This window comes from Pectinophora gossypiella, chromosome 6 (assembly GCF_024362695.1).
Source record: "Pectinophora gossypiella chromosome 6, ilPecGoss1.1, whole genome shotgun sequence".
In the NCBI taxonomy this organism is placed as follows: Eukaryota; Metazoa; Arthropoda; class Insecta; order Lepidoptera; family Gelechiidae; genus Pectinophora; species Pectinophora gossypiella.
In genome coordinates, this window is record NC_065409.1 from 7,410,883 (window position 1) to 7,438,042 (window position 27,160).

General features: G+C 36.8%; 1 protein-coding gene across 2 annotated transcripts; it reads left to right on the plus strand.

Annotated features, from left to right (window-relative positions):
• Positions 1-487: 487 nt before the first annotated feature.
• LOC126367440 (heparan sulfate glucosamine 3-O-sulfotransferase 5) lies at positions 488-27,042 on the plus strand. 2 transcript variants are annotated; one of them, XM_050010950.1, is made up of 9 exons: positions 488-723; positions 8,708-8,734; positions 16,951-17,189; positions 18,821-18,989; positions 22,415-22,552; positions 23,535-23,750; positions 24,449-24,660; positions 25,353-25,510; positions 26,257-27,042. In XM_050010950.1, the coding sequence occupies exons 3-9, from the start codon at positions 17,089-17,091 to the stop codon at positions 26,460-26,462; spliced, it is 1,200 nt and encodes a 399-aa protein (XP_049866907.1). In that variant the 5' UTR covers positions 488-723; positions 8,708-8,734; positions 16,951-17,088; the 3' UTR covers positions 26,463-27,042. The 2 variants fall into 2 exon arrangements, with proteins under 2 accessions (XP_049866907.1, XP_049866908.1); XM_050010951.1 differs by lacking the exon at positions 8,708-8,734.
• Positions 27,043-27,160: the final 118 nt, after the last annotated feature.

Sequence of the window (27,160 nt, forward strand, 5' to 3'; positions counted from 1 at the left end):
TTGAAGAAGTCGTTACATAAATATGAAAAAAGTAAGTACGTTACTATCGTATTTCATAAATACGGCAAAGTCTATTTCCCGCGCGCGGGAGGAGAGATACTCGCGTCCTAGTGACGATCAGCCCGCAGCCTGGCAACACCGCGCACCGGCCACGGTACTACTGCACCCTCACAACCGCTTTACGTTCAAAATTTCCCACAAACTCCATTTTCAACCCTACACTGCAACTCCTGAAGCCCAATATCCGTCGATTCGATCCAGGCAAACGATGGTCTGATCCAGCTCTAACGTTTCCCGTAACCTATTTAAAATTGTGTCTTGTCACACAAGATATAGAGTCGAATATTGTACCAGATAGGATAGATGAAGCGAAAGACGAAGCGAAGGTAGATGCAACCTTTCTGTAGCCATAGTACGGCGTGTTTATTCTGCCGCGTATATCGACCGGGCGCGAGGGCGCGCGCCGCCCGGCAGTCGTCGCCGCCGTTCGCTCCGCGCCGCGCGCCACCGCGCACCACCGCCGCCGCAGCCGACACCACGACCTCGCAACAACACCACCACCACAACACTACTACACTATATTCCGCTAACCTCTCTCACTTCAACTACACTATTATAGAGACAGTGAACTTGTCCTGTGTGACAGAACGGAACTGAATCTTTGTTGTGGCATGTGAGAAGTGCTGATGTCAGGTTGCAGATCTTCAGGCAGCTGCTCCGACGGTAAGAAGATTAATATTAATTAGAACACCATCTTATTATGAAATGTCGAAGGTCAAAGACCGAGACCTTGAAAGGGAATACTTGTAGCGTACACGTTAGTCGAGAAATGTGTGATAAGAGATTAGATTTCCGTTACAAATATATTACCAGGCACCTATGAAATATTAATAGGGTTCAAAGCTAACGTGGGGTCAGTAAATAAAGGTCGAACTCCGAATAAATCAAAGGGAACACGAATGTGATTTGTATGGGGAGTTATACATCACTCACACGTTATTTATTGTGCGTGTGTACGAGTAAGTAGTAAGTAGCAAGTCCGTCCGTCCAATGACCGCCTACGATAGTCTACGGCGTGTAGCAGAGCGTAGTGCAGTTGTAGAACCACGAGGGAGTTGCATTAATGAAGCAGACGTGTATTGTCAGATATAATTAGCGGCTGTAATGATACATTCTGTGTCCGCGGCACAGTGGAGCACTATTGTGGCGGCGTGAAGCAATTAGTGTCACATCGCCCTCGTAGTTAAGCTTTTTGCTCGAGGGACTTGTTTTTATCCAGTTTGAATCATTTGGCCGGTAAAACAACCTTCGCTCTACGCCGCAGCACTCGTGGTCGCTCCAAACAATTAGTGTCATGTTCCGTGTAATATTTTCTCTTATTCGCGGAAATAAACATAAATTTTATTTATGTTCTGTTTTAAAGTGTTCTTTCGTGTTTCGTCCTTTATAAAGAAAAATATTACGTAGGTACCCTACCTAAATTCACATCGTCAAAGAATAGTTTGTAAGTCAGTGGTAAATATTTTAAGAGCAACATTTGTCTTTGGCATTAAAAGCATTTGTGAACCGGTCGAATCTGAGGTAAAATTCGTAAAGTTTTCAAGTGTGCTTAACCATAGCACACACAGGGTAAGAGAGGTGCTTGACTCAAGTATCTTGCAAACTTGACATATCATTTCGAATATCAAGGGATCAATAAAAAAATATTTGTCATATTTGCTGCTTTTATTTACCATTCACTGGGAATCAAGTGCAACAAAAACTGACAGACAGTATAGATCCGTAAATTAAGAAAAAATATAAGTATGATAATGTAGTCCATTATCTATAAAATAAAAGAAAATAAATGTTGAAAAATATAAAAATAAGTATGAAAAGTTATTATTTTGTCAATCGAAGTATTAGCCATTATTATTATCGATATACTTTTTATTGGTAGGTAATTGATACGACGGTCTACTACTATAGAATCACAGGAGCAAAACTCAGTGAACTCTTCGAAGGCGTTCAAAAACTCCTCATCGAAGTTACAATATTTCCTCTACAAAAAGTTATCCAAATTCCGTAAAAAAATAGTTAGGTAATTTCTATTTAAAATGACCCTCGACAAATAGGGCTTAAAGGCAGGTTTTGCAATCTTTTTTTATTGGCGCTATACAAGTAAACTCCCACCAATGGGATACACAGGAATATCTGCAAATTTGTTTCTCTTTGTTCTACAGCAGTCTGTGATCTCCCGCAGGACGCGCGGGGTAAAATTTTAAATTTGTTTTATATCCACGCGGGCTAAAGAACGTATCTTGAGCATATGTCGGACTTACCATGCATAAAATTGCTTACTTTCTATCTAGCTCTTTGAAAGAATTTACATACACAAAATACATTGGACAACACAAACGATACAGCGAAGATTTTCAGCTACGAGTATGTTTAAATTTTTGCATTAATTCGTTTTACTTTCTTATATTAATCGTTGATATATGAATGTGTGAAATAGACTATTGTCACTAGCCCCTATATTATACTCAAGGGTATATAAATAGTTATGGATTCTATTTAAAACCAAAGTAAAAGCCTTCATCTTCAGAGGCTTGACAACAATAAAATATTTGCTAAAGTAAACTTCGACTCGGAGAGGTTTACCAAGGTCTATGGAGGGTAAAAATAAAACAAATAACAGGCTATCAATTAAATTGAATTCCGCTGTAGGTACTGTGGTGATATATGTCGCTGTCGACCGTTTAGCGAAGTTCGCGGCACATGCCACCATTTGTTTTATTACTCCCGCGACGCAGCGCTTCCGTCATCTGTCCTTTCGTAAGGGCCGAGACATAATAGGGATGAGACACGTTTATTTATATCCTTGACCGGCGATTACTGCATTTATGTTTATCATAAAATTGTTCCTTACGCTCCTTCGTACTTTGTTATAACATGGACTTCGTCCACTTCTGGAAATTCTCGTTTACCTACCAGATTAATTACATTACCACTGCGTATTGGTGAACGGCTCTGTTATCTCTTAGGGGTTACTTACATGAAATATTGAACTGAAAATATAAATGAATGTCATACTTATATTATATGTTACGTCAAAATCTTTCTATAAAAAGTTTCCATCGTAACGCGAATTCTTTTATTCTGGTCACAAAACTAACTTCAGAGTATAAAATGGCTCCGAAGAGTACAGTTTAAAGAGCAATACCGTATATTAATACGTCTGCATTTTCCCAATGGCCCCTGAACTCGGAACTATAGAAAAGTATGAGGAATATTCTATTTTCAAAGGTAAACGCTTTACGATACACGTGTTAGGTAATATATGGTGTTAGGTAATATATGGTGTTAGATTCCAAATCATAGTACCGGATCAAAATAAAGAAATAACTTCAACGCTATGTCGCTAATACAATAAGCTTATTGCAAGTTAATTAGTTAGTTGGAAACTAGCCAATTTCCAGCTAGTTAAATCAGTTACTTTTTACTAAACGTCAAAACACTTTTGAAATTTGTATGAAAAAGCACACTGTGACGTCATAGAAAGACGTGATAAAATGTCGGACTTATTGTTACGTTTTTCATGATTAAAATTCATAAATGAGTTAAACAGAAAAAAGAAAGCGTTTTTCGTTAGTTTTATATCTGTGTTTATTTAGTAATAATAATTTATCTTGAACCTCCCAACATACTTACTATGGCTACGTTGTATATTATCTATGGCAGACAATCAATTTGTCCTGTCACTTTCGTGACGACAGCACATTACGATACAAGACAAGTTAAACTGCCGTCTTACATCGTGTGTCACGAAAATAAAATGTAAGTCACGAAGCCACGGTAAATTAAGTATTTCTGTGAGCATTGCACTTGTGTCCTTAAATGTACCACGTAAATTGTCTTTACTACGATTTACGTAACGTTTTTATGAAACTGAAATAAACTTCTATAGATTTAGATTCATGGCAATAGATAAGACAGCCATTTAGTTAAACGGTCGATTATTTTAATCTATGTAACTAAGAATACCATCTAACGACGCAGCTTAATCCAGAAATTGTATCCAATACTTATTCATATTCTAACCTTGATCTTCCTTGATAAAATCTCTAAGACATTTGTATGCAAATTACACGAATCGAAGTTCATTTCACCGATAAGCTCGAAGGCCTAAACTTCTGAAATATGCATTTGCATGAAATATTTTTGCAAAATAATTTTCCTCGAATATACGGGTGAAGTTTTTAAAACAGCGTTATCTGGCCCGTTCCCGGTACTACGTAATGCGTTTCGGATCTCCCTCCCGCCCGGCGAATACTTTACAATCTTGATCGAACTTTCCAACCGAAAAGACAACTAAAATCAAAGTAGAAAGCAATCCATGTTTTATGTACAGCTCTCACAACAGTAGCCTGATACTTTGAAATGTTTTTAACTTGAAAAAGCTTTTTGTAGCACCTACTAAAGCCGCCGTTGTTAGCCGTTGGTCCCGGTTACTATTTACTGATGTAAGTGAGTAATTGTTACGTGAGCCATGTCAGGGGCCTTTGGTGGCTCAATCATAAGCCTGACACCAGGGTTGATGAGGCTGGTTTTCCACCTCACAACCCACACGATAAGCAACCTACTAAACAGTGCATTTTGTTTGAATATTTTTTCCTATAAGTAGGTATGTGTCTAACTTGCAAACGGTATTATTTCTGTTTAGCGGAAAAAGCAAAAGGAAAAGTTTCGTTTGTTTCCTTTCCTCATCATTAAAATACAGCTCTGCGGACTTCACACTGAATAAAAAAGGATATGGGGCTAATTTTTGTTTCGCGATTTTGTAGTTTTACAAGTTAAATGCCATGTTAATGTAGCTAGGTATAAGTATTATTTTAATTATGTAAAACAATATCGACACTTTTATAAATCTTGATTATTCTGGGCAAGTAGGTAATGAGATCCACAATAAGATCGTCAAGAAATAACCCCTTCAGTATTGTAATTATGTGAAAATGTCGCTGTTCTATCGATTGGTGTTCCATGGACCGATGCATTCACGAAATGTCACGTTTGAAAGGTGGTACCGTGCTCATGTTACCGGTGTTTCTTTTAGCACCATCTATCAAAACCTTTCGTCACCGATGTTTTATGTCTGTTTTATATCAAGTGTCAGCTTTCGTTTTATGTTCATGTTTTTGTTAATATTCTTGTGCAACGAATAGTGAGGAATTTGGAAGAGCTATGCCTTAATAAAAAACATATTAGGTAAATATTATCATTATTCTTGCTACTTTATGAATGATGCCAAGCTTTGATTCAAGTTTATGCAAATATACGTAAGTATAGTAAAAAAGATTACTTACAAACTAATTGGAACACAACCGAAACAAACTAAAATGAATTAACCTAAACAAGTTTGGGGAAAAAAGTCTTGTTTGGCAAGATTGTTTGAATGCCTCGTCGGTGCGAGAATCCGTCTGATCGTTTACAATATATATGAGGTGAGCCTAGCGCCCGCATACCGGGGTTACATAACGGGCGGCGGGCCGGTCAAGGTCCCAACACTACACTACCAGACACATCGTACTCTCTTCAAAAATAACTCCGCTTGTCTTTTGGTATCTATACACTAGGTAAAGTTAATTTAGGGCACGACCCAGATAGTGACGCATGAAACTACGAGACATCTCTCCCCGTTTTACATTCATGGTCGCCTAGTAGTTTTCATCTATGAATAATTATACTTACATGATGTCAAAAGAAGACTCTTTTATCTCCTCACAGTGGGACCCTCGTTACCTCCAGTGCACACTGGACTTAAAGATTGTTTGTTATAATTTGTCTCTCTGCTCATGTAGTTAAAGATCAGGGGCGTGATTTTTAGTATAATATTATGTGTACTTTCCCCAACACATTCCGTTGACTCTCGAATCCTGTTCTGCATTACTACTGTCTCCCACAATTATCTGAATAACGAAATGTATCTGTTCACCGATCGCCTCTAAATTTCTAACACTAGGCACTTAAGCTGGGTAGATGCCTACAGCAGCTACACCGCAGCCTTGCTGGCATATTCCTTACATTTTTCATCAACTCTATAACCGAAGTGGTTGCAACTATGTACTTCAATCAATATTTCTGCTCATAGCAATCTGTTCCACACGTGTTCCAATAATTCAAAACCTATTATTGTGACTTTGGTGGCTAAGGTTATTAAGGTTATTCACCTACGTCAATGATAATAAGGATACATTTATATGAATAAAAACTAAAGCATTTACATTTAACAGAACTACAAATAAGTTTATAATATTCATTGCATCGAATCGAATGCTGACCACGAGGATGTTTTGATGAAATTCAATTTACTTGTGAGCTTTCTATTTAAATGAGGTTTTTTACATGAATACGTAAGCTTCACTTTCTCTTTTTTACAACAAAGTTTAATTTATTCCATATTCCAAAGTTTTTTAAAGCCAAATATTCAATTATGCTAAAATTCCCATAACAATAACAAACATCCCCAAAGTCGTAAAATCGCGTCTCCAAAACATATTACAAAGCAACCGAGATGAAAAAACGCTACAGAAATGTCGCTTGGAAGAAAAACGATTATCTCTACATGTCGCGCCTTACGCTCCGTATCAGCGGAAACCGTTTATACGTATTTTAGTTTTTTTTTTCTACCCCTAAAAAGCGTTTTTTCGGCGTAACAGATGTTTTTTTTTTCTGAACTATAGTCTATTTTCGTTATAATATGTATTAAGTACTTCTATAACATAGTAGTAGGATTTCAAAACAGCTTATCAAAGCCATAATTCTTTTTGTCGCTTTTTCGTAAGCGCATTTTTGCAAAAGCTCATTTAGATTTGATTTTTCTTACAATAATGAAAACTTCGTAATAGACAAGCTAGACTCAGTCCAGATAAAAAATTTTAGTCACATTTTTTTATCTATATGTTTCAAGGTATTGTTGAATAAAATCACATCAGACCGTGATTTTGCATAAATTTACTTATGAGGTTTTCACTATAAAGCGATGTTTTTCTTCGTAGATGATTGCTACGTTATCGCGTAGCCGTAGCTCTCTGCTACGACGCTACATCTTTATCATCTTTAACAGAGAGTCGAAAATCATATTATATTTTATGATGTACTTTTCGTATAACATATATTTAAGACACACACGCATCGAAAAGGACCACCCTTCATTAATTAGGGGCAAATCAATATATTATGAATGCTTTTGTTACGTGAACCATATTTTAATACGCTTATATTATTTACTTCTCTGTTGTGTTTCCCAAGGGGAGAGGCGTAATTAAGCATATTTTAACATTCGGTAGTACCTATAAAAATACGAAACGTAAGTAGGTCACTAACGAATAGAAGCTAGAATTAAAATCATGATATATTTTCATCCGCAATTTTATACAATGATGTTAATTTTACATTACAATATAAATTATGTTTGCCATATTGTAGAATTACCTACACGATATGTTGACAGAATAACATTGGGATGTAAAACATGTTCCCCCGGAATTGCCGGAGGCCGGGACTCACAAATACGAACGTTAAATTCCACATCACTGTACCTAGCTGTCGTGACCATTCGATTTTTGGGCTATTTACGGATATAATCGGGGCTATATTATACAGAAGCTAATATTAAAGGGTGATTCCTTTTTATGTTGTCATTATCAGAGTTCTTTTAAACATTCTCGTATTTGTTTATTTGAAATATCTTTTTATTGTTTGACATTTAATAAGTACTTTTTTTTAAACAACTTCACTCTGCGTGTTAACACCTGTTCGTTGTCAAATAAGAAAATGTATTCCATAATAAAGGGTATACGACGACGAAGTCATTTGCATTGAAAAATGGAGAATATACGGAAATGGTCGGAGGCGTAAATAAACACCCTTTACCCGAGGCTGGTAAGGCCGCGGTTATAATGGCATAGCTGCGGAGCCGCGAACTAAATTTCGTGGCAGCTCGGGTTTATAGCTTCCGTATTTTATGGTAATAGGAATAAACCCGGAGCGAAACATTACCGTACACATACCCTACAGTTTAATCGGCACATTGCTTTAATAACAACTCCTCAAAGTGATCTAGTGTTGTCATAATATTAAACTCAAACATGGAACGTTTTCCATTAATCGATATTATTGTATACCACTATAATACAAATGTCAAAATCCTTCACATGACAGCGTTTCACCACACGAGCTCTTGATAAAGTGTTGAAAGTAAATTATCGGACTTCATTGCACGCACATAGGTTAATGCAACTGTTATCGTTATATATAATTTGATTTATTACCTATTTGTACAAGTGTACTTGTACGCTATTTTAAATTGACTAAAAGTGTGTGGGTAGTCAGGTACCTGTGCAAGTATTACAATTTAAATCTAGATATAAAATAAGTACTGTAATGATATTTCTATAATAAACCGTAGTTGGGTAGCGTGGTTGATACCTTCAAAATAGAAGAATTGAATAAGAAATATTTTATTTTTTTTACATTTTTTGGTCATTTTTTAAAACACGTTACCCAAGGTCTTATTGTGTAAAAAATAACAATCAAATGATCATATTTCGTTTCGTGTGTAATAGTGGATGTAAAAAGTACTTAAATAAAAAATGTAACCTACGTATGTACGCGTAATTTTGTAATAAGTACAATTAACTAAAACTATTCGCACAACTTGTTTCAGGTCGACTTCAAGCGACAAACATCAAAGGTAAACATTGTAGTCACTTGGCTTGAACCCTTTTAAAATTAATTAACATTTCTGTTTAGTTCTTTAACTATGAACCTTAGTGACGATGTCAGGTTTCCCTTTTCTTTGAACAAATTTGTGAAGCGAAGTGAAAAAGGCAGAGGCGCCACTATTTTATTGCACAAAGGAAGAGGGCTCGATAGAGATACAACAGAGGGCGACCTTTCGGGCCCTTCCTCTTTCACTGAATAACTTGGCCTTTCGAGTACAATAGCGCCGGATCTCCGCGCCCGGCTTGCCTCACCTGCCCGTCCAACTTGTCAGACGTTGATGTACTTGTAATTACAGACTTCCCGCCACTCCGCCGCCGACGTAAAACACAGCTCATTCATCATCACCAAACGCGTCACGTTGTGACCTCATCCTCATTTAAATTCATCAAGCACCTTCAAATTACGTCACTCTCCCTTGAATTGACGTCATATGAGCAAACAAAGCGTTATTATATTTATGATGGCGTGAAAGAAATAAGCCATAACCTATAAGCCATAATTATACACTTTAATCTGTGTTCTTTAGAATCTGACAAGAAAATTGCAAATACTTTTAAGGAAATTGCTTTTAAAACGTTACGCTGTAAACAAAAGGAAAGTAAATACCGGAAACATTAGAAGGACGGATGAAAAACTAAACGAGCGAATTTTAGTCGGCCTCGTTACTACGAAAGGTGAAAATATTTTACCGTAAAGAAGTTGAAAAACCTTCACCGTCGCCATTTATTTCAAAACACACCGCGCAAGGACATATAGAAAAGTTAATAAGTGCTGTTCCCGGCTCTTGGCCTTAATATAAAATTGCCAGAGACGTTAAAAATGCATATCATTATTGCATTCGTACCGACGTAATGCATGGCCGTAATTTCAACCTTTATGAAAATTGAGGCTAAAAGTTCTCAGAACAATTTTGGTATTTTAACCAGCACCTAGCTTACTGTTTTCGTAGAGTGATTAATCACTTCCCTGGTTGTTGCGAAAACCAAAATGCTTAAATTAAGAGCTTAAGCAACTTAAATAATCGAGCCAAATAAACCTAAGTGACCGTATACATTTTTAATACCTTTATAGTATTATACAGGGTGTTAGTGACATCGTAACGAAAACTTTGAGGGATGATTCAGATCATGATTCTGAGCTGATATCAAGTTAAATTTTCCGTCGCAAAAGTCTAGAAATGAAAATAATAAAAAAAACGCTAAAATTTTCATAAATTTTCCGACAGGAAATTCCACTTGATATAGACTCAGAATCATGGTCTGAATCATCCCCCTCAGCATTACGATGTCACTAACACCCTGCTAATTATACGCTGATTAATACTTATATGCTGATTAATACTTAATATTAATCAGCATATTCTGATTGCCTCCATATTCCACCACGCTGATCCATTGCGGATTGATAGAAAAATACCCGAGTCAATTTCGTAGAGTTTATTTTCTATGGTGAAGTGACCCACCCAGTAATCGGGACGTCTAGTTAGGCTGTGCTGTGTGTGCCACATCGAAGCAATTCATCTAAAAAAGCAATATTGACATTTGCGCATATAAAAGTAAGTGCGCAATGCAAACAAATGTCAAATAGCAAACTTTTAGGTGAATTGCTTCGATGTGGCCTTTTTAAACTGATTACAATAGAAGGTCATCGATGGAATAGAAGGGTAAATCTACAAATAAGTGTCTTATATGCTCATGGAGCTCGTATAATTACTAAAGGTCGTAGATCTAAATGAGTATCCTTTAAAATCTCTGAAACTAGCGGACAGGTAACATACGCGCATGTATCCCTAGCGGGGTGGACAGAACCATAAATTATTTACTAATCAATGGGCGTGGTGAAGTGTATCCCGTCTGAAGGATGAGTTACAAAACAGAAAAGCCATCAGTTAGAAGTTGTCTTCTTTCCGAACTTTAGGGAATAAATATTACACTATGATTTTGCAGTTAAACGCTGCGCAAAGGGTTATTTATACTGTAAAAATGTAAACAAAATGTGTTTGTTATTCAAGTAGTATGGGGAATTGACAAAATTCGACAACACTCAACTACTCTTGAATCGACGCCTGATGGGAGAAATGGGCAGTTTTTATCCTCATTGAAGTCCAATATTTGAACTTACTACACAAACACACAATAATATGCGAAAATATAATATGCGGATACGCGAGGAAGTTCATTGAAAGTTGTAAGTATTTAAAACCCAAGGACGGATCGCGAACTCAATTTAGCAATAAGGCATCTGACTCACGTACAAAATACTAGAACGTACCTTTATGTTGTGCTCTAAAAGCCTCTTTTTATGATTGGTCGTAAAAAGAGCCTTTGTGGCCCAATTTCATTCCTTAATTAGGTACCTACCATTCTTGTTTTACAGGGCGGTAAAAAAAGTTAGCCGGTGACGAAATGTTGTCTATGGTTATCTTATTCTGATAATCTTCCCCAAGGCGGTGATTCGGGAACCCTTTTTTTCAATTGTATAGATATTTCACCGCATACTAAAGCTATATTCAGGTTTCAGTATGTATATAACAATATACATATAATGACAACAATGTCTGCCTTGATTGTAGTTTATTGTCAAATTCAATAGTTGATTAATGTAAACGACATTCTAGCACGACTTTTGTACATTCATGGACAAAAGACGGTAGACAAAGTACAGACAAATCACATCGTGTTTTGCTTTTTATAGAATATAATATCATCGTCCTTGACTACAATAATTTTTTATAACACGATTAAGCCTTACATAGAAACTACCTACCCATAATATGATAAATAACTTTTGTAGTTAAAAATTTCCATAAAAAATGGAAGTTTAATCTAATTAAGTATAATCGAGTATTACAGCGCCTTCGCATCTAGCCATAGAGGCGGCCAATCAGCTCGCTACAACAAACACTTCAGAACCCCGATACCCACCCCGCCGGTGTGGTGGACGATTTCCCTCATTCAGCGCTTATCGCCACCAACCAACTAGGGCCGATTAAATCTTTCAAATAATAATCCTCTCAGACGACGCACTGACCCGAGGTTCGCGCCAACTAGGCACCCTCAAATCTGTCGTCTTAAATTTTGTACCAGGTGAGAGCCCTCAGCCGCATTTGTCCAGCGAAGTAGTTAATGTCATTTGCAGCTAATCTACAATAAGTCACGTCAAAAAAAGGCGACCTTCGCATGGAAATACCGTCGTGGGACACGATCGGCTTCTAGTACGTATTACCTATACATAAGTCTATGATATAAATACGCGAGTGCATCAGCCTTGACCCGGCCTTCGCCGCTGCTGAGCCACTAATATTACCCTCGGTAAAAATGTGCACACGAGAGATAAAATTACTACATTTGAAACGTGACTAGATTTTGTAAGTATTATCTAAATAGTAAAAAACAGTTAGTAGTAAACTTGATGCAAAAAGAACTGGGGCACGGGATTTTGTATGAAACCAAACCACAAACAAACGCTTCACGTTGTCACGTTTCCTGGCTCTATACGCAATTAAAAAAAATATAACTTAGTATGTAGGATGTACCATAACCATAAATAGTTCTATAGCGTTTTAAATTTTCACTTCGCAAACAATTTTTGGCATACTTAATTTCATTTCACAAATAGTTGCTAAAAACATAAATGCGCGACGTGATTTCGTGAATCATATTTTCATACTTGCTTTTCACCCGCGACTCCGCAAGTCAGTTCGTCTAACATTTTTACGCGAAACGTTGGTTGGTAATTAAAATATTTTGGCAAATTTTTGTTTTTGCGTAGAATTGTTCGGCTACAAAACGGTACACCATCATAAATACTTACCAGGGTATAACGTCGTACTTATCTAACATGATAGAGCTGTACAAATGCTGACCAACGCAGACTCTCCCTGATGACTATGTCGGGTATGAATACCTATATAAGTTAAATAGTAGAATATTACATAAATTATATCGTGTTATAAACCAATTACTTACATAAAAATTACTACTACTACTAATAAAGATTACCAAGATAATAGTACCCACCTAGATACCATGTGGTAACTCATTATCTTATAATTTATTGTCAATAAATTATAGTCAACTTTGTGATGGATAGTTATTTCGAAAACTTATATGACTCACACCTTGAAGTTCAAGAAATTTCTTCAAAGGAAATTACTTATGGCCTTAGAATTTATTGTCTTTTATTACTAGCAATAACGATATACATGTCTGTTATTTCATGTGGGTTTGATAATGCGCATACCATTACCTTCACTCTAGACTAGAAAACATCAAACATTGATTTTTACTCCTAAACCACAATTCTAAAATTAAAAGTTGTGTCAGTAATAAAGTGGAATTATATTTTAGTTCCGCCACGAGTCTGTGCTGTTCCATAGTTTGGACATTTTACCGGCATTCAGTAGTTCCTGTCGGGTAAACGGATTACCACAGTGGGCATATCTCACGCGGCTACCCCGACACACTATCGTTTGTCTTTTATTTCCGTCCGCCATAACAGAAGCGTAAAAAAATAAACGAATTACGAGCGAATGCTATAAAGAAGCATTAGTTAAGTAATTGAAAACTCTCCCTGGCAATGTTCCGTCCGATTTTTTTTTTTTTTTTTAGTGCTCTGAGATGTCAAGTCTGTGACTAGACAGATAACAGAATTAGTACGAAACTAATTATTTTATCATTCTGGAACTTTAGTGAATAAAAGATTTTTATAAATAATTCAATACAAGAATATGGATTTACTGTAAATAACCTTCCCTCATTCAGCACTTATAGCTTGCTAGAAAAAAAAAAATAACCGTGCTGTACAGTCCTGAGTAATATCATGTAGCCACTTTAGAACCCTGTCACAGTCACACTACCATATTTGACATTTAATGAGACTTACGGTTTACGGTACGACTTACTGACTGTTACTTACTGACTGACATAGTATCAAAGTGTATACATATTAGTACTCGTGACCGTACAAGTGTTTAACTAAAACGAAATCAAACGACAACACAGGTCACGGACAAGCAGTAAAATGGCCTTAAAATCTTTAATCGTCACGTCACAAAACAAACCAAATAAATGTTTGAAAACAAAACCATTCTCGCGATCTCAATTACTTATTTTCCTCGGTAGAAGCACATAATAACCTTGCTTAGCAAGTTTTTAATTAAAATGAAATTACATTTACATTTTATAATAAAAAATGGCTATACCTACGACTGTAAGGACATTTTAATATGGGCTTTCGTGTTACTTTATGAATTAAACATTACAAATATGAATACTAAGAAACATTATGAATAGGTAAGGTAATGATTTTCCTTGAAAGTTGATAGCTCTGCTGAAAGCTGTTTTATACCTTGATACTTATTCAATTAAAATTATTTTTTGAACTAAGTAAGTACCTACAAAATTTTAGTTGCACCATAGAATTTAAAATGCATAAGATACAACCAATGTTCTTCTGTCGTATGGGATGTGAGGTGGATTACCAACCTCATCAACCCCGGTGTCAGGGTTACTATTGAGCCGCCAAAATTCCCTGAAATGACTCATGTAACGACTACGAACTTACATCAGTAAGTAGTAACCAGGATCAACGGCTTAACATGCCTTCCGAAGCACGGGTCGTCTTACTTTCCTATAGTTATTATATTAAGCGTGTAAATTGTGTGTCGGGATTGTAACAAGTTGTATTCTATAATCTCATCTCTAATATTATCATGAAATAAATTGCTAACTAGCCCAGTTCAACTTATTAGATTAGTTCCAGTAAAGCTTTTGTCGGTTAAATTAGGTACGTCATGAATATTGTATTTATTTGCTAAATATTCGAAATGGAAAGACGCTTTTAAATAAGGGAAGTAAAAGGGTCTTTCAAGCAGGCGGCTTCGAGTTTGTTAAATTTATAGGCCAATGCAAATCTACACTGAATCTCCCTTCGAGGTGGCGACCCTCCCATAATGTTTTTCCTCGATTCACAAACATAAAAAGCCAACTCCATAATTTAGACCCATTTACGAGTTACGAATAAATAATATCAAAGTAGGGAGCGTAGAGTGTTCGTAACTCTTTAATTAGGTAGGTATTAAAAAAAACTGCTATCAAAATTATCTTAGATCTTCGCATCAAAAACAGCAGTAAGTTGACTTCTGCTCACCTGACCTGAGTGTTATATATATTATATACTAAACTTACTACACAATCGCGCCTTTCATCGGCGTGCTTATCATCATCATGACTAAGTATGTACCCACACAGACTGAACATGGCTTTTATTATTTATAACTTTGACGTTATTAATAGTCAGCAAATATACATTATGCAAGTAATGTTTACTGTTTTTCGGGGCTCCGCTCTAGTTCGTAGGCTTCTTAACCCGTTTTCTATTTAAGTATGCCACGCAACGGGAGCGGTTTAATCGAATCATGAATTATGTATGTAGTTTTAGAGAGTTCTCTACGGCGTAGCAAACAGCTACGCCCCGCTGTTCTACGGTCGAAAAACATTTAAACTTCAATAAAAAGTTTGCGAATATGTATGAATATTTTATGCTAAAAATAAAACTCAGATGAGAATGTCAGCTTCGCACACGGAAATATAAACGTAGTACTTACTTATATTAATAAAATCGGTCAAGTGCCAGTTGGACTCGCTTACCGAGCGAGAGGGTGCCCGTACGAGCATTCAAAGGATGAACTCAAGCGATGGGTTAAATAACGCAGCGTAATGTTGCGTTATAAAGTACGTAGTAGACAATTCGACACATTACACTGCACCTGACTTTAATGAACGTGTATTTAAATAAAAACTCATACCATACAGCATCTGTCTACCCAATACATTTTTAGAGTGTTTTAACGCCTTAAATGCTTATAAAGCTATGTCAATGTTGCTGTTCAGTCTATTCATGATTTTTATGTTATTAACAAGACGTTGTCGTGACTCAACTTAATTGTTGTGCCTGTAATGCCGTTTTGGGGATCCATACTTAATATTATAAATACGAAAGTGTGTGTCTGTTTGTTTGTCCGTCTTTCACGGCAAAACGGAGCAACGTGATTTTTTAAGTGGAGATAGTTGAAGTGATGGAGAGTGACATAGGCTATTTTTGTCTCTTTCTAACCCCCCACTGCCCTGAAATGGGGGGGGAAGTTTATATGGAGCAATCCGCAATTTTCAAGGTAGAAAGCTAAGGTATGCGGACTATTTGTGACTAACAAAAAAATCGTGCATCATTTTTTTTTAATCTTGGTACTTTTCGCAGTTTTCAAGGTAGGCAGCTCAACATTGGTACATAAGGAAAGGGGAACCATGTTACCGCGAATTTAATGCGAGCGAAGCCGCGGACAAAAACTAGTTGAAACATAAAATTGAGTAATGCTTACAAAAAAACATGCATGTCCTTCCATTTACAAGTGATATATTAAAAGCTTTGTCATACTTACTTAGTTTACACTGAACTTGTTAGTCTTTCCACTCTACATATAATTTTCAGTGTTATTTTATTTTCCTCTGCAACTTGGACATTAACTGTAGTTAGTTAATACCAGTTCCTACAATTTGCTTACACCAAAGTTGGAATATTCGTAGTAGCTGTGCTATCTAATATTGCTGTGTAAACTTTCCTTTGAAATGTAGGACGCAGTAAAGTTTTAGTAAATGGTGAGATATAACGATGTTATCCGAGCCGAAACTTCAGCGTTTTGGTGTATTGGATCATAAAAATTGTAGTGAGTTTGCCTGTATATTGTTGTGTGGCGGCTGATGTAGGTGCGAATGTGTAAAGCGGAGATATTCGGGTGGGAGTCCTAAACCGTGCGAAGTACGGACATGTAATCGGGAGCTACCGTGATTTCACCACTGACCGCTCCTTGACTTTCCAGCTAACAGTTTATTTATTTACCACAAATGTTGTTGCGACCTTTGTGCCGTAGTTGATTAAGGTTCAAGGACGTTTTACGAAACGGTAGTTTAAATGGACACCCTACGGGTAATGTGGGAAAACTACTCCTAGATATTATATTCTTCTACAAATGCGGTTTGGAATTTTACCTATTCTAAAAGAGATTAAAGCAATTTATACCGCTATTTTTTTATTTACACTTTGACAGTTAACTATTAAAAAATCTCATGATCAAAATTGTGATTAAACTAACTCCATATACTTACCTAGTACATTTTTTTGTTACAGAATAAGAAAAGAAGCAAAAACAATGATGTTGGACTGGTTTTATAACACTTGAGGCTGTAAAAGGGATGTTTCTTGAAGATGGATGTGCGAAGACGTAGAAGAGCCGAGTGCGGGCCGTGCTAGAGAGACTGTGGCCGCATGGAGTCGCGAGCGCTGATGAGTCACACACTGCCCTCCAAACACACGCGCCCTGAGGCCGCCTACAGGAGCTGCTCGCAGTCCTTGCCTCTCGATATTCTGTAAGTACCTTTGTATCATCACAAGGTCAAAGTCAAGTCAATAATATCTGGTAAGATACTAACATTTTTAATCGTCATTTAAACTGACATTTTCTTGATGAACCATGTGCCTAAAATTTCTGTAAAACTAAGAAAGGAAAAGTATTTAAGTACTTATAGTTCCAAAAATACCTCGGTACTGGGCCCTAGCTGGCCCTAGACTTGATTGCCGCTTGTATCATTTTAAGTACTTAATTATATTCTCTTCCAAAGGATTTATCGCAATCTCTACGCTCAGCATTAGTTCGCTAACTTCAGTATAATATACCTAATATTGTGCTTTGTTTTAGTAAAGTTAGAAACGACTATAAAGTTAATTCAATATTTAATCGCTTTTTACGACATTTTAATATTCATTTGCGGGCGATATTTTTATTTCCTATTTAGTCTTCCATTAATTTTAGGTTAGATCATTAACATTTTCCAGGGTACCTACCTAATATTACCTTATATTATTAAAATGCAAATAAAATATCCCACTAAGTTATTTTTACTCCTGTAGTAGTTTACGAATCTCATAATGTGAAAATTTATTTTAAATAGAATGGGCACTTTTCATACGAAAACCCACGCCATTAGAATTTAATAGTAATTGTATTTATAAAAAATGTAAAAGTTAGAAGCTTATAATTTTAAAAAGTTTAATGTATCCTCCCACACCTGTGAATGGACAGAATAAGTGAACACTTTTGTCTTCGACAATACCTAAAACTCAAAGGCGTGGTTTAAAACTTTGCTCAGCCCGGCGTTGGCAGCGCTATACGGTACAGAAAGTCAGTGAAACAAACTGTGACACATTGTAGATGAAACATGGCATTAGGACCGTATAAGTTGCTTTTGAAATTCAGTACCGCTTCCCTCCACTTTAAAACACATCACAGACGGCAAAGCTGTCATAAATTCCTCCACGATGAGCCCAATTCCTCTATAATGACCCAACATTTAAAAGTCGCAGCAGGCCTGGGATGATGACATAATATTTCATGCGTTACCTCAAGATATTTATTCAGATCTTCGTCTTGCGTGATGAAATCCGACGCTTTTGCTGTACTTTTCGTGGTTAAATAGAAAATTTTTGAAAGCAGGCACACTCACGTAATGTAGATGATGCTAGTAAGTATGCACTTTTTTAATAAGATGAAAATTCCTAATGACACTTAATTTACTCAACAAAAAGGTATCCTATAGCGGAATGGAAGTCGCTTTATTGATAAAAAACATCTTTGCGCTTCAACACTAAGAAAAATCATGCAATGGATATATTGGTGGCTACACCAACTGGGAATATAGTCGTGAGGTTAAATCAAAAAATCATTTATTTCAAACATGATGGTCCATATTACATTAATTAATTACACACTTAAAAAATTAAATTAAATTAAAATCAAAATTAAAACCAAAATTAAAATCAAAATTAAAATACAATAAAATTAAAATTACATAATTACTAATTTAATTTTGAAAAATAATTATATTTACAAATTAATAAAAATAAAATTGTAAGATAGTAGTTTTTGTTAGTCAGTAATTGCATCATACAAGAATAGCGTTTGCAAAATTCACCTGCCTAACTGTGAGGGATGTTGTGTCAGATGGTTGCCGCGGTCGTCGTTCCGGCCGGCGGAGGGCGAGCTGGCGGACTGTGTGCTGGTGGTGGGCGTGTCGCGGCCCAAGCTCGCCGCGGCGCTGCTCTCCGTCACGCTGCTCTCGCTGTTCCTCACCTTCCACGTGCTCTACGACAGCGCGCTCTACAGCATACAGGTACACTCCATACCAATACACAGGGTTTCAAGTTTACGCGGTTATTATCATAATTAAAACACATAATAAGGGGTTCTTTAAAATCAGGGTTTTTGTCAGTCATCCATGATCATGGCACTTGCAACAGTGTCGAAATATCGGGAGTCTCATATCCCTACTTTAATCGCGGTAAGAACCCGTTATTATGTGTTTTAATTATAATACACAGGGTGCTAGTGACATCGTAACGAAAACTGTGAGGGATGGTTCAGACCATGGTTCTGAGTCTTTTCCTGCAGCCGAGGTTTTTCTTGCAGCTTCTTTTCCCCAGCTCTATAATGGTTGTGAGAAGCTACAGTAGTTTTAGACGGATGGAACGTTCGTTATGTAAAAAAATGACGATTCAAAGTGTAACTATATTGAATAAAGATATTTTTGAATTTGAATTTACCTCTTATCGATAATCGATTTTGCTGAGTGACTGAATTCGCCCACGCCTATTATCCATAAAGCTTTATAAAGTTATAAATAGCAACCTATCTTTGCCTTGAAACCACTTCATGCCTAAAATAGTATCTTGGGCATGATTAATGAAGTACTTACCTAAGAATATTAAATTATTTTAGAATTCCGATTTTAGCAAGAATTATCATGCTGTGAATTATAATTTGTCATTAACGTAGATGTGTGATTTTACGTCACCGAAAGTACCTAGTAGTAATATCGGTAGTGTATTGAAATGCATATACTTACCTATGTATTTCCAAAGTGTTGGCTACTAATAAGAACCCACTGACAATATGATTCGATAGACAAAAAGGTACCTAAAAGTGACATTTAACCGTTAAAAAATAAATACACCACCGAAATTACGTCTATTTTTTTCAAATTCAAATAAACCAAATAATAATGGTTCTTATAAGCTAAAGGAAACGCCGTTAACACGTGTAATGTGTACTTACGGCACGAGTTTGCCACCATTGAATTATTAACACGACTTCGGCATGATAGTGACCCTAGTCATTTCGTATTCAAATTACGACGTATTCATATTCAATTGTAATTTCATTACTTACGTGTTATGTAACGCCGTGAGACTCTTGATAAATAACTACTTATTACTAAAAAAAAATATACGGTCGAATTGAGAATCTCCTCCTTTTTTGAAGTCAGTAAAAACGAAAGGACATTTTAAGGAACGCGCTCTTTTACTTTGTCTGTGCCAATGTTTTTGTAGGCTGTTTCGATAGTTTCGAAAACGTTCATTACTCGTATGTATTATTTTCTCCGCTAGATTACCGGGTGAGAGCCTTCAGCGCTCCCCATTTGTCCGGCCAAGTAGTTAATGCCACCTGCAGCAAATCTACAATAAGTCACTTAAAAAAAATTATCTCCGCTAGATCAACAATCCAGAGTTTCTCGTCAACTCTTTAGACATTGTTTACTACAAAATAGCTAATTCATTGTCCACTGGTTTTTCATTCAGCCGGTTCTGTGAAGCGCAAACGTTTATGAATGATTATTACGAAGCATTATAATAGTTACTTTGACTTTGTTGTGTCTGACATTGCTATTTTACCTTCGTGGTTACATTGTTCGGGCTGATAGTAAACGCGGGCGGTAAGCGTGGTTCGCAAGCGTACTGATAACGCGCGCAACTGTGCAGCTAAACCACGCTGATAGTCTTACACAATTAAGCGTTTCATCAGCACGCTTACTATCAGCGTGATTATGTAACACAATCGTGGAGCGCCGGTTCAAACCGCGGTATCGGACTTGAGAAAGACAATACGGTTCACCAATCACATTACAATCACATTAGTCTAACAGAAATCTCGGTGACGTATAGGTTAGTTCATCTTGCGATGGATGTACCTCTCTGACTACCCTAATTGGGATATACTCGTTAGCTTATGTTATGTATCTACTGATAAGTTGGAGCTGGTGCGGTCCACACGAGACCCGACTTCCGCCCTTGGCCCGTGCGTGTGCCTCGAAGGCGTGGCACACCAAGCCCACGCCGGCCCTGCACTATCGGTCGTAATCGTAATTAATGTTTAGCCGCTCTCTGAAGATAACTGCCCGAGTACGCCCTTTCTTTATGACGCTCAGTTGAGCCATAACTAGCTGTATGCTACCTTACCTTACTTGGTAACTATTTATATGAGCTGGTGTTGTAAGAACTAAAGGTTGGTTTTGTATGCAATTCCAATGCAAACCAATCGCTTGCAAGATAAAATACGTCATACAAAAAACCTCGTTTTTGAGACACTAAACATTGATGCCCATACGAGTGAAGAGTTAAGTAAGACCGAGGGGGTGAGGTAGACCTAGCTCAGCCGCTGGTGAGGAGCGAAGAGTTGCCGTTCTGTACGTCGTATTATTCCTAATTCTATGTTTATAGTCAACTTTATAAACCCAGGGTTATAAATATGTTTCGACCTTTAGGGCTCAATTTGTCACGGTCATTTTATTGATTCTGACGATATAAATATGACTTTTTGTCGATTGGTGGTAATATGTGATACCAAATAAGTCATATCGTTCTGTCAAAATACGAACAAAATCACGTGGCACGCATGTTAGGGAAAAAACAAACTTATCGATTTCGACAAAACTTACTGAATCGATCGATAATTTTATCACGTTGCGCATGTTAGCCCTGCGGACCTTGTAATCTTAATTTCACCGCTCATAACAGATGCTAAACACAGAACTGAGTTCTATATAAAATATGTTTTAAATCCGTCGCACTTCAGTTATGCATTCCCATTTAATCTGCTCAGTCAGAGTAGAAACGAATCAGTGAATAGAAACTTCCTAACAACGCGAGCGAGAAGCGGATCTTCTGATAAATAAATAAGTCACAACTTACGTATCCACTCTGTCGCTCTAGCCACGTACCGAAATATATAGGTTGTTGTGTTTCTGTTCCTGTAAACAGGTTGATTTACTGTACATCACTACTAATTAATGTTGCCTTAAGGAAAATGATAACATAGGCCATTTCTCATTAGAGGAAAATATAAATAGAACGATGTTTTATACATAAAGCAGACCGCTGGATATCTTTCTGAAATGAGTTTCGATAATCCTATAACACCGCAAGGTTTTTGATAAGAAATATTTGTTAAGCCTTGTGCCTAACTCGGCACGCGTATTTTCTTTTCAAAAATCGAGTTTTAGTACCTAAGGACTGCTGAAACTGCGAGAAAAAACATCTATTACAACAAATACAACAGCATTACCTGATGTTTAGAATCGATCTGACAACCTCTAAATAAGTATGACCCTTACTTGGCAACGAGGTCGTACATTTCGGATTTAGCAAACTTAGGATTCTTTTTTAATTCAGTCTGTCTGGTTTATAAGAGCCTAAAAAGTGATTCGGTGACTAAGTACTTATTAAGCAGTACTAAGTAAAATGTTCTTATTTCTTCTACCAGGCGGCCAGCATGGCATCGGCAGCGAGTGAAAGCCGCAAGATCCTGCAAAGTCAAGAGGGCAGTGGACGTACGATCAACCATCCCATGGCACTGAGGAAGAGGGTTCGGCCACCGCGGCCGATGCGTAGGCTGCCTCAGGTAAACACCTGCTATTCCTAGCACCCTGGTACCTCCCACGCGAGCGTCTGATGTCATTATTCGGTGAACTTCACACTGCTACTAAGTTAGACAATCTATTAGTAGACCGCTAAAAGGATTGAATTTTGCGACTAATTGACTTTTTGAACTACTTAGATATATTTTTGTATGTCGTTGTAGGTATGTTACGCTTGTCCTCATAGAAAATAAAAAATAAATGGAATCGCGTCAAAGATTTTTTAGTATATATGATCCGTTTGATCGAAGAAAGCCTCTACCTATCAGGCGGTTTGTTATAATAATTGAGTCGTGCACTAGGATCAAGATAAATTATGAAATTCTGATTACTAAATAGAGACAGATCTAAAACTAACGAAAAACATTTTCATTTTTCTATTTAACTTATTGTCGTCCGATATTTTATTACGTTTTCTCTGACGTCACAGTGTGCTTTTTCATAGAAATTCCATAGTAAGTAATTTTATGTTTTAACATTTATTAAAAAGTAACTGATTTGACTAGTTGGAAACTAGTCTATTGTGGTTAACACAGGTATTAGTATGTTACGTCATTAAACTTTTGTGAGCAATAGCATATCAGTGTGAGTAATAAAATGTATCTATCTATGTGATAATGTTCTTAGTCATAATAAATAGTTAGGTCCTTAGGTCAGACACAGAAATTTTCTACTTATTTTAAATAAGTAATAGGCTAGTTCCCAACTAGTCAAATCAGTTACTTTTTACTAAACGTCAAAACACGAAATTACTGTGGAATTTGTATGAAAAAGCACACTGTGACGTCATAGAAAAACGTGATAACATGACGGACTTATTATTACGTTTTTCTTGATTAAACTTCATGAATAAGTTAAATAGAAGAAAGAAAATGTTTATTTAGTAATCTGAATTTCATAATTTATTTTGAACCTAGTACACGATCCAATTAATACTAATATTAAGATACTGTTTGTAAAAACCAGGCTCTAATCATCGGCGTGCGCAAATGCGGCACGCGGGCTCTTCTCGAGATGCTTTACCTCCACCCAATGGTACAGAAGGCTTCGGGAGAAGTTCACTTCTTCGACCGCGACGAGAATTACGCACTGGGGCTCGAATGGTACCGCAGCAAGATGCCACTCTCGTTTAAAGGACAAATCACGATTGAAAAGAGCCCGAGCTACTTCGTTACTCCTGAGGTAAGTAACTTTAATTATTAATGTTGGACGCACAGATCATAGACACAAGGCGGATTTACACGAGTCCGCATGCGCCTGTTAAGTCGCGTCGTCGGCGTGAAAAGCGCCCGCACCAAGACAATTCTGGTTGGACCGCTACATCGATTTACCCGCCGTACATTGCGTAGTAACACAAGCGCTAGTTGTGGTTGCGCGATATCAAAGAAGCAATGAATGATGTGGAAAGTTTTATAATGCGATATAACCCATATAATATAATCCTTTTGCAAATATAACTCATATAATATAATCCTTTTGTAAATGTTTCGGTCCCACCAGCTATGCTCCCGCGGCATCTTTATATACTTAATAAAAACTCTGTGGTTCAAAGCTATAAGTGAAACTAACTCCAGGAGACGTATAAGTCTGTCGAGTATTCATCAAGAATTCTCTTTGAGGTTTAAGTTTTGTAGACACGTGTTGCACTTTACGAATACAGCGCACCTGATGTACGCTGGAGAAGTCATAATTACTTAATAATTCGTGGGACATAGCATACTAGTTATTTCAGACTTCAACATCAAAAGAAGGTTATAAATAATATAAATATGCAAGAAAAGTAAGTCTGTGAGAGTGTATGGAAGTAGATCTGCCTAAGGCAGACGGCCTTAGCCCAAACGACTTGCTGAATTTTCTTTTATTGTTTAATTCCGCTTTAGGTACCGGAAAGAGTGCGCGCAATGAATGCATCAGTACGTTTGCTACTGATAGTCCGCGAGCCGGTGACGCGTGCGATCTCCGACTACACGCAACTGCGCAGCCGCGCGACGCCCTCTGCGCCTGCGCCACCCGGCCATCCCGTGCCCGACGCTGTCAAACCATTCGAACATCTAGCCATAGCACCGGATGGATCTATCAACATCGCTTATAGGTTTGTTAAATAGTCTTTTAGTTTTAGGACATTCAAATATCTATAGGTAGGTATTAAGTTGTAAATACCAACATCCTATGTCATCACACGGCTAAAGAAATTTAGTCTCTCATTTTACTATATTGGTCTTCGTTTTCAAGTTACATGAACCATTATGCACTACTTAGCTTACATGTTCTTTGGTGTAGACACTCAAAAGAAATGTAACTAAATTAAACGGTTACCCATGTATTGAATGAATGAGGTTATTTGAAATACTTACAAATAACTGGAATAGCATTGTGCGAAATTTTGCTGTATGGAGGATGTTGTTCAGTGACCGGAATTATTTGCTTTGTAGGTACCTACACAGAATTATAAAATTAAAGCTGTGTTATTAAATTTAATTGTCTTTGTCTTTTACCTTTGTCCTTTAAAAGTCACCTAATAAATGTCATGAAAGTACCAAAATGTCCAAAATATTGTAGACGGCATAATTAGTTGCGAAAACCTACCGTAAACATATTGAATGTCTCCTGAGGTCCTTATAACAACATCATTTTCGGGGAAACAGGAGAATAATAGCTTAAATACATACAGCCACAGTAGTAATAACAATATAGTTACTTATCAACATTTCATTTCTTTGTTTGTGTTAGTAGTGGAGAGAAAATATAAGGGGGAAAATTGAGGTTTGTTTTGTTTATCTGTAGACCGATCGCCATATCGCTGTATCACGCGTACCTGCACCGGTGGCTGGAGGTGTTCCCTCGGGAGCAGATCCTTGTGGTAAACGGAGACCAGCTTATTGAAGACCCCGTGCCTCAGCTGCGACGCATCGAGAAGTTTCTCGGCTTGGAACACAAGATCGGTGAGTGGCAGGCAGCTTTACCAAGATTTTCTGTGTTGTTGTGTTGTTTTCTGTGTATTTTTTGTGTGTTGTGTTTTGTGTGTTATTATAATACATATATATTGACATTTCAAGCATAAAGTCACCCACCCGCAGTGAAGAAGCGTGGTAGAATATCACCATATCCCTTCCTGTTGATTGAAAGTGGCCTGTACCTAACAGTTTGTGACATATATGTGGGAGGGAACGCGAAAATAAACACTGAACTATCTTCATAACCCACTATATTATCTTAAAATGGTTTAACAGCACAGAATATAATATTCGAATGAGATAAAATGAAAAAAGCCTTCAGCGACGCGCACCACATTGTCCTCCATTCCTCCTCTGTCTCTTTCATTCTCATAACTCTTACTTTTCCACTCTGTTCAACAGAACACGTCTTCACTCATATCTTTTCTCTTTCACACACGTATCTTGCATCTTTATCTCACGTACCTGTCTCTTACTCATTCTTCTTATATTATCTTAGTATTAACCCACATATATCAAGGTGTTTGTCTTAATGTGAATGAGTACAGATCGTCGTACATAATACAATATATTCGATTGGTATGATTTTGTAGTAGTGTGGCTAGTCAAATATGGTGTTTATACAATGACGCAACGCTTGCGCAATGTGTTTCAGGAGGCTCATCAATTGACATAAGTACTCAACTTGGAAAGTAAGGAAGTATATAATTATTATTTTTGTCTTGCTCTAACAGGAAGAAGAAACTTCTACTTTAACGAAACGAAGGGTTTCTACTGCTTGCGGAACGACACGACAGACAAATGTTTGCGCGAGACGAAAGGTCGTAAGCACCCCAGAGTGGACCCCGCAGTCGTCACCAAACTACGCAAATTCTTTATCCAACACAATCAAAGGTTCTATGAACTTGTTGGAGAGGACCTAGGATGGCCGGAAGACTAGGAAATTAAAAAATCTCTAGTAAATATCTAGGGTCCCAAAATGTTGGGATTGTTCAAAGCATCAAACATCTGGAAAGATGCACCGTATCGTTGTGATGAAATACATATCAAAGTACTTTATACATATCAAAATGAAACATTACATATCACTAGGCTAGTAAGTTTTTTAAAGATCGTTTATTTATACATCTAGGGTACCTTAGGATAAGACGTGAAAATATATTTTATTTATTGATACATTAATTAAAAGGTGGATTGTGTGACCTTTCATTTATGTAAGATGAATATCGTAACATTTGTTAACTTTATGTACTTACCGGTAAGTATTTTACTATTTTGTACAACATCAATATTGTTTACATGAATTGGCAGAGTAAGGAAGGGAACAAACCTTAAAAACTAAGAAAAATAAATCAATATTTTATTTATTGCCTATTTATTCCGAATCTGTTGTAAAACTTCATTTATTTATTGTTATTAGTATAATATTATGAATTTATCCACTGAAAATAATTCGTACTGATTTAATAGACCGACCCACTGAAACCCTGAGCAATATATTTTTATATATAATTAAGTACCTATTGGTGCTAATTCCTGTAAATACCATCTAATTTTATTTTAAGTTATATCTGTCCTTTTCTTATCCGCCGAAAAGGAAAGGGACGGGTAATCGACAAGCATAAAATTTATGGAACA